Raw genomic sequence first — 12,105 nt, 5'->3', positions numbered from 1 at the left:
TTTCCATTGGCATTACTCGCGCAATTTTCGCACGTGGAATTTCGCAATATTGCTGAGCACGGGAACGAGCACCTCAACTGACTGACTGAATGAGTGACTGACTGACTGACAGCTCTGTGGGTGGATGGGCAGCTGGGGGGAGGTAAATGGGTGGATAGGTGGGATGTGGGTGGCGGGTGGTGGGGATTGTGTGAGTTTTGAGCTGCTGGCTGCTGTTGATTAAATTCCATTGATATGGCTGGCGTTGTCATGCTGCGAATACAACAACGGTGGCTCCAGCACTCCGGACCTCCTGACTCCGTGATTTTCCGGCTGACCTCAGTGGCTGTCGCTATTCCTCGTTGCCATGGCCCGGAGTAATGAACATTTTAATAATTCAGCCGCTGGCACTGCTCCGTATTCCGTCTTTGCCGCCGTTTTACTATCCTCCCATCATCAATTCTGCTAATGCCGAGGCATAAAGTTCTCAAAAATAATTTCATAATATTGTAAATAATTAAGAGGCGCACATAAATCATGAGCCGCAGCCGCCCTGTGCTCATCATGAATCATGTCAGGGGCACTTAGCCATCGGCAAATCAGCTTTCGCCTCACCCACTTTATGCTGGCCACATCCGCTCGAGGAGTCTAGAAAACCTATGCCAAAGCTTTTAGTTTTTCACAATTTTCCGTTGGCCAAAGCCAATTTAGCTTATACCTATATATATGGCTATATATTGGGTCTGCCCAATAGCAGATATATACTCTGCTATACTCCTGCAGCCAACGTCACTTGATTTTGTTTTTCTCATTTCTAAATATACATTTCGATTCCATTTCTTTTTGGAACTGTGACGCGTTTTAATGAGCGGAAGATATATCTGTTATTTGGCTTTGCATTTATGCATATGTACGGGTTTAGTTTAATTGCGCCTAAGAGAATTTATTGCCTTGATTTATTCAAGCACTTATATTTCGTTAATTTATTTGTTTGAGATACGGAAAATGGTCGAAATAGAGCCGTATAATCACGTGTTGCCAACAGCTTTCCCACACAGTCCATTAAATTGATATCTCATACGTGCATCCGACTTTCAGCCCATATATACGTGTATGTATCTGTGCCTTCATATACTATGTATCTGTGGATCGATCGGGTCGTCCGACGTCCGACGTACAATTGAAATGCCTGGCATAGCGCGAACGCCAGCAATTTTGACATTTTCATTGTTAATGAAAATTTAATTATGTTTTCATTGCTGCGTGTGTGCTCCAATCGAATCCACCCGTGCACTCCGATTGCCGGACTGCGGGAATGTTTTTCGACCGCCGGACGTTCAGCACAGAGATAAATGCCCGGCGATAAGCGAGCAGCGGCCAGCAGCGTCGCCCATCACCGATGAGCCAGATACAGATACTTCGGATCCAGATACAAATGCCGATACATGGCCGGGGATACCTACATGCTACTCAAACAGCTCGCTACTTGCATTCGAATATGGATCATTAAGTGCTGCTGGCGGGGGCGGGGCGGGGCGAGGGGGTCAGCAAACATGCGACGCCCAGAACATGCAAACATCATCTAGAAAACCATCTACACACGTCTAAATGAAATGTTTGACGAAGGCTGCGAATGTATTCCGACTCATACTCAAATTAGTGCATGTTGGAGTTTCCTCGATCGGAACTATAATGGGCATCTGCGGCTCATAGCAACACGTATGACTTCTAGATGCACTGAGGAAAAGTTTGGGTTGTTATTAACAATTTTTTAAACAATATGCAAAATAGTATTTTTAATTGTAAAAAATTATAGGAAGGCTTGGCAGGCACTATACTACACCGAATACATTCCCCAAAAAAGTATCTACAGGATACCTTTTTTTTACTTATTTCCCTAATTACTATATATCATTTATTGAAAATATCTTGGCTTTATGGAACTGCCACCATATTTTCCCAGGTGCATTTGCCTCTCGTGCGGCCCAAAAACTTCAACCCGTGTTGTTGACAAGGCAAGTTTATTGTTGCTGCTGCGGCAGTGATGTTGCCTCTGCCGCTGCTGCTGCTATTCCGTTGCTGCCGTTAAAATTAAACTCTCTGTGCTATTTAGTTGTCTCGCCGCCGCTTCTGAAGGTGAATTTATGGTGCACACATGGTGCCCGGCTACCTCTAGTTTTCCCCGAGCCTGTGTTGGTGCGTATCTGTGAGCCTGCCTGCGCTGAGTTTTCCTCGTGTGACATATGTCGGCTGTGCCAGAAATAGATTCGTTTCGAAATGTAGGGGGCAATTCTTCAGATTCGTTTCTTCTCCTTTCCGAGACTCAAATGTGCTCTGCTCTCGCGCTCTCTCCTCTTGTTTTGCTGGCCATGTGGCTGATTATTTTAATGGTTTATTAATGAGCTGGACTAATTTTGTGATTAATTATGGCTTTCGTCGTGTTGCAGATTTCGAGAGTCCGCCCGGCAGCAAGGAGCACTTCAAACTGTATACATGCGTGCTACAACTAAGCCAGTGGAAGCCATCTCGATAGTCCCAGCCGCCGCATAATCGCCATCCAATTCGAACCGCTTCGAAAAAGTCCAATCTCGGCCAAAACAGAGAACAGCAGACAAGCCCGAGCCGCTCGACCCCACGAACGGCAGCGAGAAGAACCTCTTTGGCCAGCGCGCACCCCGAGCTCCAGCTACAGCCTCAACATTCTGCCCTTCGGAGCCCCCAACTTTCGTCTGGAGACGACACCCGCAGAGATGCACAAGATCGCGGCAGCGCCGCCTCCGACGGCAGCGCCCGGCGGAGGACTGGAGACGCCCCTGGCGGCGCCCAAATACGGCACACTAATACCCAACCGCATCTTTGTGGGCGGCATCAGGTGAGTTGGTCCCCGGGTCACCTTCCCCATGAACCTTTAACCTTTCCTTCTCCCCATCCCAGCGGCGACACCACCGAGGCCGATCTGACCCGCGTCTTCAGCGCCTACGGCACGGTGAAGAGCACCAAGATCATCGTGGATCGGGCTGGCGTGAGCAAGGGCTACGGATTTGTCACCTTCGAGACGGAGCAGGAGGCGCAAAGACTGCAAGCGGACGTGAGTACCACTCCTTTGACCTGTTGCTAATGTCGCCTGTTAAACGTTTGCCATACAAGAAATGAATAAGAAACTGCCAGTATTATGATTTTGAAACCGAAGAAGCGATCGTGAACATCACCAACAACGACTGAACCCCACCACTCGTATAGAGCTTTTTCAATTGTCGCGTTACGAAAAGATATAAGCCAACCACACTGCAACACAACCTAAAATTGTGCTCCGATCTTTTAGGGCATTACCTGACCCATCACACACAAGTACTACTACTATGAGACGCCGGTTCCTCCTACTACTGATACTACTGATACTACTACTACTACCAACACTCCCCGCGCGGGGGTCCCACAAAAAGAATACCTCATATGATTGTCGCCACTGTGCGATATATGATATATGATGATCAGATGTACCGCCTTAGGTACGGACGGCACTTTGTTCCTTTATAAATTTCTTCTTATTGCGTTTTTGTTGAGTTTACGTTTCCGAGTTACGTTACATTTCCGTTGCGTTGCCATTCCGTTACGTTACATTCGATTCCGTTGCGTTCCTTATATCGTTTCATTGCCAGAGACAACAAACCACACCACACTCATCCTTACGCCACGCCACCCGCCCAGTTGTATAACCCACATCACCACTCTCCCCAGCGTAGGCAGCCCCACACCCTCCTCCTGTATTACTATATTTCTTTGATCCCACACACCACACCTCGTATCCAACCTATTGATATACCGAAGTTTGCCCGTTAAGCTAAATCAAATACCAAAACCAAAACCAAATGCAAATGCAAAACAATGTTGAGTTCGTTGCACCGTTTTAATGCTCATTTTATGCAATCAATTAAACAATTAAACAATTAGCGAATTTGCTCTGTTGCCCCCGCTGCTCGAAAGCGGTCTCCATAGACTTTATAGACTAGACTTATAGACAATACCTTAGTGCGTTGCCTTGTTGCCTTAATTCGTTTGACCAGTCTTGAGTTCCGTTTTGAGTTGTTCTTTCGTGTAAAGTTGCATTGTTGGCACATCTTTTCCGTTTCGCCTAATTTGCTGATTACAAACTGAATTGAATCGATTGTGTACTGCACACTTTCCGATTGCGGAATAATTAACGATCCAACGGCAGCGGCAGTAACACAAATAATAATCCAATTCCAACCCCCAGCAAGTAAGTGCGCGCCGTAAAAGTTCCTATATATATACTTTCGACCCCAAAGTCGGCAGTCCAATCACCTGCTCTCCGGGGCAACCCACGTTCTCCCTGCCTGACTACCCTGGAGGAGCTACTAGTTTTTATTCAAGATAGGTGTTGTAAAAGAAACAAGTGTATCTGGCAGTATAATATAATATATTTAGGGTTCCCGAGCTCAGTACAAAGTATTTTCAAAATTAAATTGCAGGGTTCCTAAGTTCTAACCCTGTAGCTTGTTGCAACTTGTTTCGTGCCTATATAGAGGCAAGATCTGGGCTAGGTTCGGTCCATAAAAGTCTGCCTCCAGGTGGCTCATGGCAAAATGAACTTGTCTGCCATATTTCGTTTTGGCATACTAATTGATTATAATTATTGCATAAGCACTGGCTGCCCGAGTGATGCAACTTTTACCCATTTCAGGGAATTTTCCCTTAACCATCTCCACTCCTTCCCCTCGATTCTGATGTCGACGATGTTGCTCGGAGGCTGAAGCCGAGGCTTCCGCCGTGCTCTGTGGCATATTAAGTGAAAAACTTTTGCCGCTCGTCATTAATATGCATTGTTGTCGTCCTGGTTGTTGTTCCACCTCTTGTTGTTGCTGACTGCTGCCCGAGTCGGGGACACGAGTGTCCTTGTGAAAGCAAAGGGAGAGCAGAGAAAGCAGAGAGCATAATGCCCGGCGGCAGAACAAGGATAACAACGACCACACTCTATGCAAAAGGCAAAAGCTGAAACGGGCACGTCAACAACAATAAAAACAAGTCCTGGCAACGTTTAACCAAGTTTTATAATTTACACACACCACCCACCAGCCACCAGCCCGAAACAGAGGAGACAGCCTCGGCACACAACACACATTACACTAATTAAATTTCATTTAGAAAAGTTTAGCATTAAGTTCGGTTCTTTTCGACCACGTGTACTCATCAAAAGCCACAGCATCCAACGAATCTGGGGGCTACGTCCTTTGTTTAGGGCTCTCTCGGTGACCACAATCCCAGAACCAAACACGAGTATATATCATATCGGTCCATCCCCCACTGCGTATACTAATTTTTGTGTATATGTGTTCTATGATGGCAAACTAATCCCTGCCGAAAACCCATTGTCACCTCATCCATGCATAATTACGCAACACGAATACATATAGGTTAGAGCAAATTTGGGTTCGCAAAATAAACTCGAAACGCACATTTCGAATGTATGAGATTTGCCTGCTGCTCCACGAGGAGAGGAGCAGAGGCCCTTCAATTTTAAATCATTTTAGAGTGGAGAGCAGGACGGCTTTGTTGTCCTTTTTGTGAGCTGAGACAAAAGGGCACCCCCGTAAAAGCCAGCCACCAAAAGGATTCTTAATTAAATTCAGCCAAGACAAGAAGTGGTTAAGGGTGTGCCCGGGGTTCCAGGGGGTTCCAGGGCCTCCTTGCCATACGTTTCATCTTTAGTTTACTTTCTCAACTGCTGGCCCTTTGTTGAGGCCCTTATCCCTATGTCGCTGGCCGAGGACGATGGCTCGAGGGCGGCCAACTCGAACATAAATGAAAAGAATGTTTGCCCAGCGGCGGTCAGAAAAGGATGCGCGGCGGCGGCCAGGTTTTCCGTGCCTCGTCTCGCTTCGCTTTTCTTTTCATTTCATTTTCCACATTTTCCCCGTTTTTTTCAACGACAAAGTAGCATCTCCTTGGCCCGCAAACATTTGCTTAGGTTAATGGTTATTACCGCTGCCAAGAGGGGTCACCACTCGACCGCCACTGCCCGACTCCCTGGAGGAGTCTGGGCTTATCTCTTTGTGGAGCGGTGTCCTTTTCAGGCATTTCATGCGCAAATCACAAGGGTATCAGCCGGTACTAATTGGCAATTAAAGACGAACCGGCTGCCAGCCTATCTGCCTATCTCCTATCTGCGTTTGGTAGTTTTGCCGGAGGCAAAGGTATTAAATGTAAATTGGCTGATTTATTGGGTCGAGGAGATGCCAAATGCATTTTTGAAACGGGATTACTTGTTGAAAAGGCTTTGTGAAAGAGGTTTATATACACAGGAAGCTTTAAAACGGCTTATGTATATTTCTCGGACTCTTATATTTACATCTTTAACTTGGTGTTGGTGTTACAATTGGTTTTACACTGTATTATCGTTTGTTTTTTGTATTATATGAAATTGATTTAATTAATATTATTGTTAAGCCATCAGCGAACACGAGACGAGAGAAGAAACGATACAAAAAGCAAGCTTTGTTTTCCAAATTGAATTTTGTTCTTTAAATGCTTTTGTGCCTTTTCAGTTTACATACTTTTTAAATGAGTTTATTATTCTGGTTAATTAATTTTTTGTGTTTATGTTTGTTGATTAAAATAAACATGTTGTTGAATTTTGTGCCGCGAAAATTGAAAATGAAAATTACGAAACAAAGAAAACAATAAGTTGGCGATTGGATTTGCTTTTGAAGCCAAATTAAACAATACAGCGCAAATCTTTTTATGCAACATATGTACATGACATTTTGTAATAAACCTTACTTATTTAAACACACAACACACACCACCACACACACCCCACAGTATAAACACCTACACCTATATACTTTATATATACAACTTTGGTAATGGTATTTTTTGCCTTGGCACGTGTTTCTCTCTCTCTTAGCCATGGCCGTGCCATAAAAAGCAAAAAATGAACAGAAGATTAAAAACCAAAAAAAAAAAGACACAAAATAAAACCAAAAGCGTTGCGCATTAATTTTTAACTATTTTTTGAGAACTTTTGATGCTGCTGCGTTCGATTTGAATTTGACTTTCTTCGTTCGGCTTGTGTGTTGACAATGCCATAGATTTGATATTAATGCTCCTCCATTTATGCTTTCTCCCCTATCTCTCTGTCTGCTCGAAAAACAGGGTGAGTGCGTGGTTCTACGTGATCGCAAGCTGAACATTGCACCGGCCATCAAGAAGCAGGTGAGTAACCCTTGACTACGCAAATATGAATAAGTAATAACATGCACTGGTACCTCAATCGCAGCCCAATCCTCTGCAATCCATTGTGACCACGAACGGAGCTGTCTACTATACCACCACGCCGCCGGCACCCATCAGCAACATACCCATGGATCAGTTCGCAGCCGCTGTTTATCCGCCAGGTGAGATACTTGGGTCGTTCTGGACAGTGTTTGTAGTAATCTCTGCGTTGATGGGTCGTCATCGTTTCTCTAAGTTTCACTTGGTTTTATTGACATTTGTTTTTCTTTTCTTTGTATTTCATTACTCTCTCTCTATTCGAAAAAAAACACTTCATCAACACCAAAACAACAACTACAACCAAAACACCAACATCAATTGGGAAACAATTAACCAAACCTAGTTACTGACTTTACAGCCGCTGGAGTGCCAGCCATCTACCCACCTTCAGCCATGCAATATCAGCCATTCTATCAGTACTACAGTGTGCCAATGGTGAGTGCGATCGAAGAGGGTGCGGATGAGGTGGGAGTAATAGTTTAATATATCAAAATTTCTTATGAAGTTTATAAAATATTTGCTTATGTTGAGAATAAGATATTTAAAACTCAGTGCTATTACTCTGACCGCAGCTGTGCCACCGAAAAATACCTATATAATCACTCTTGCTTTTTCCCTTACAGAATGTACCCACCATTTGGCCTCAGAATTACCAAGGTGAGTCGCTTTGAGCCAGCTTCACAGTATTTAGTATCGCTCGCTGGTCGTTTTGCCGTTTATCGTAGCCTACACATATCGGTATTTGCTTTCTTTTCTTTCATTTTTTCTTGGCGCACCACCAACTACAACCACAACTACAACAACCACCAAAAATCAACCACCACAAAATAGGTTAAATCCAAAAAAGAAACATAAAGTAAACAAATTTTCGTAGTCGCCAATTTTTCGTTGAGAGCTGCCCTGAATAAGAAAACCATACCAACAACAACTAAACCTACAACTGCAACGACAACAACAACAACAACAACAACCATCTGCGACAACAACAACTACAAGAACAACAATACCACGCCTATATGCTATATATACGCCCCTCAACTCTGATCGAACTGCAGCAGCAGCCGCACTCTTAGCTTATAATTTAGTTGATTACGATTATGTTAAAAGCCTATGATTTAATTTAATTTATGCTAAGTTCGGAGCTTTAGTTTTGGCCACACGCACACTAAAATATGTACATGTAATGTAAATTAGTTGAATGCCATAGCAGGGGAAGTACCGTACCAGCTACATCTATATACTTTTTATGTCTTCGATACATAACTCTTTCGATTGGTTTCCATTTTTTCGGTTTTGCTTGCTGTAAATAGCAGAGAATGAATGTAAATAGCAGTAGACGGCACAATCACTTTGCTTATATCAATGCATATCCTATAAATACCGATATGAACCATACGAACTCCCAGATCCATGAAGCTTTGCCAATTTTTTCCGAATATTTTGTAGGAATTTATCCATGTTAACTTTGAGGATGCAGCAACAGCAACAATAGTGATGCTACTACTACTACAGCAACAACAACAACAACAACAAACAGCCACAACAACAAAAGTAAACTAAAAGCATAAATAGAATTTATATGAGCGCAGAAGCACACTCACCACAGCTGCAATTTCGGAAGTGTTTAGTCAAAGGAAATCACATATTGAAGGTGAAAAACAGAAGCTCTGGAAGGACACTCACCCACACCAGCACACCCGCTCTCAGATACGCACACACACACATGGGGAAAGCAAGGAGACCATTGCGAGTGCTGTAAAGTAAGCTGCTTATGTTATTAGAGATGTGTGGCGGTGTGCTGGTGTGCGTGACGAGTGATGGGGGATAACATTTTGGTAGAGGAAACATTTATGATGTGCAATTAGCGGTGGAGCAGGGGCGGGGCAGGGAGGGGGTGGTCTCTAGCGTTGACAAAACTGCAGTGTGTGTGTGTGGTAAGTCGGCAAGTGAAAGACAGAAAAATACATGCAAGCAGAGGAGGCGGGGGAACTTAAACCATATTTAAACTATACCATATAGGAAACATCATGCTAAATACACACAGCCGGATTATACAGAGGCAGCCAGTGCGGAGAGCACTCACTAAAACCAATACACCGCACACGCACACACACTCACGAGCAGGACAAACACTAATATACACACATGCTATATAGGGACAACTGCAGAACACACACTTACTATAGAGGTAGCTAAGGAGCGGGTCAGCGATCGAAGATTAAAGACATAATATTATGCGTAAATTAATTTATATACATATATACAATACATATAAAGCGTAAAGTAATTGTAACTCGTAACTGTAACTGTCCCACACAGACACATACAGCAATACAAAGCAAAAAGATGAATAGGCCGAGGAGACGACATAGTCAAGCAGCAAAGCGACACACACACTAAACACACGCACACTCACACACGCACACACTCACACACCAACGAGTCCTGGGCCGAGGGTCAAGGGTCATCGTTTAAAGGGACTGCCCTTAACTCTCAGATCAGAATTCGTTGAGGAGGAAAACCTAACTTGTAAGCCAAGCAAAAGAAAACTGAACGAAATTTTAGTCTAATCGAGCGTACTAAAGGGAGGAGAAAGTAAAAATCATAAAACCTAGCCACATAAGCCAAGCAAAAAGTGAACTAAAAAAAAAAAAACAAAAACTACAATAAAGATATTCAAAATATGCTAGCTAAAATGCGAAAAACATACACATAACTCCCGGCCAGTATAAACGGGAGGCATATATTAGAGACTATTAAAGGAAAGCTAAACTCAAAGCTCTAGCGACAAGGAAATAGATAAAAGTAAAAACTCAAGCAATACATAGACACTCATAGGTGTGTGTTACACAAGAATATATAGTTAAATATATACGAAAAGCAAGCAAACGTAAAGTAATGTAATTAATAAACTAATGTACAAGAGGAATCGAGAAGACGAACTCTGCGAAAACGTTGATTTTGATCAATTCTGTTTTTCTACCACTCACTTAAGATTCTGTTGTATCTATTGTTATGACGATGATGATGGCATCAAACTAATCAAAAACACGGGCGGAGAAAGCGAGATGTGTTAACCAAAATTATTTAAAGTAATGCTAAAGCGCGTTGGCCAGCAATTTGCGGGGGCAGCCGCGGCGACCTGGCAGCGGATTCCATTCAAAATTGGTGCATAATTTGGCTGAAATGATGAATACCTTAGCGGAAAATTCGAAATGAATATTTACATACATATACGTATATGCCTTATTGAACGAAACTAAATTATTTGCCCTGTTATCGTACGGTGACGAGCGTAATAAACCAACCCAGAGGTTTCAAAAATACCTGCTAAAACAGATGTCGCCGAGGTCGCCCCCAAGTGTAGATCAAAATTTGAGACTCGCTGCCGCCGCAAATGGCCGGCGCCGCGGAGTTGTTGACAAATTTTTACTAAATTGTTAAATAGTTAAATACAAAACCTTTTTAAATCGAATTGTAACAATAATTAGAAATCACTCTTTGTTGAAACGAAGCAAACACACAAAACGTAATGAAATGGAAAGCAATAATTCACTTAGGCATGCTCTAGTTAAAAACTGAAAACTGAAATCAAGTCGAAGAAGCAACATAGAAACCACCAACCAAGAGTACTTACATGTATGTCAGTCAATAGGGATTTTATTTAGTTCGAGGGCACGGGTTCGAGTCCTGGGCCCACGCGCCCGGGGAATCCAAATTGCTGGGCGGGGCAAGTGGGGAAAGTCAGTGAAAGAGACGGCCTAGTTTCGAAATGAGTTCAATTCGCTCTTTTATCCAGCCATCCCAGCAATTTTATCTTCCGCAGACTAATCAGAAAGCGATCAGATCATAACTAATGAATCCAAGGCATAACTTAAGTATATACGTGATATTTTGAAATGCGAAAATTCATAAATAAATTGTTTAGGTTTAAACCAATATTAAATATATTATACAGATATATACATACATACATATATACATTATAAAGATAATGCCGAGGCATAATTAAACCATAACGATTAATTAAAAGTAATGAATGAACATTTTTGCTGACAAAACAAACAAAACAAAACAAAACCGAGAGACGAGTAAAATGTTTGTAAACTCAATTTATTGTACGACTTGAAAAGGAAGTTCTTAAGTTTTTACTGAACAGCAGCAGAGCGCAGAGAGCAGATTGTCCCATCGTAAAAATCTATTTAGTTTATATATAGTGAATATTTATATTATATATACATATATTAAATGAACAAATGGCAAGTAACAAACAAACCAACAAAAAGAAATAGCAATTAGACGACAGTAAAGGAAAGTGAAAATTATATATATATACAATACATATATATCATAGCGCAAAGAATAATATATATTTTAATGAGGAACATCAACTGATTAAGTGCAGCTCAACTACGAGCACAAAATGTTTTTAGACTAAGTACCTACCTACCTAAATGAATTCAGCAATTACATAATATATACAAGAGATAGACGAGAACGCTGAAACGCGCAGGCCCAGAAGGCAGACTAGCTTCTACTTCTACGGAGTCTAATTTGTATAATTATATATACGTGCATATTACGAGGATAATGCCCCATGATCATCACAGAAAAAGAAAGTAAACATATTTAACCACAAACACACCCACAAACACACTATACTACCTATAAATATAGAAACGAGAAAGAAGAAAAGAACGCATAAATAGCAATAACAATAAAGCAACAGCTACTTAATAATTTTAGCAAAATGCAAAACACAAAAATACGAGATGAAAAAATGAATAGCAAAGTATTTGGTTTGCGTTTGTTTGATTTTTCCCCTCTCTTCGC

The 12,105-nt window shown here is 42.2% G+C and overlaps 1 protein-coding gene across 8 annotated transcripts in view; it reads left to right on the top strand.

Moving 5' to 3' along the window:
* The window catches only part of LOC108028832 (protein boule), a 29,896-nt gene that overhangs the window by 16,548 nt on the left and 1,243 nt on the right, over positions 1-12,105 (top strand). For 4 of the 8 annotated variants that reach the window (XM_017100824.3, XM_044095098.2, XM_017100835.3 and 1 more), the window contains 6 exons: positions 2,427-2,851; positions 2,914-3,067; positions 7,153-7,212; positions 7,277-7,394; positions 7,616-7,707; positions 7,896-7,929. In XM_017100824.3, the coding sequence (XP_016956313.1) occupies positions 2,730-2,851; positions 2,914-3,067; positions 7,153-7,212; positions 7,277-7,394; positions 7,616-7,707; positions 7,896-7,929 (580 nt within the window). In that variant the 5' untranslated portion in view covers positions 2,427-2,729. Of the gene's footprint in view, positions 1-2,426; positions 2,852-2,913; positions 3,068-7,152; positions 7,213-7,276; positions 7,395-7,615; positions 7,708-7,895; positions 7,930-8,103; positions 12,068-12,105 lie in introns of those variants that run through there. The other 4 variants (XM_017100840.3, XM_050886628.1, XM_017100848.3 and 1 more) reach the window with 3 other exon arrangements.

The sequence above is a fragment of the Drosophila biarmipes genome, chromosome 3L (assembly GCF_025231255.1).
Source record: "Drosophila biarmipes strain raj3 chromosome 3L, RU_DBia_V1.1, whole genome shotgun sequence".
In the NCBI taxonomy this organism is placed as follows: domain Eukaryota; kingdom Metazoa; phylum Arthropoda; class Insecta; order Diptera; family Drosophilidae; genus Drosophila; species Drosophila biarmipes.
The sequence above is the reverse complement of the archived record's forward strand: the minus strand, read 5'-3'. Positions and strand labels throughout refer to the sequence as shown.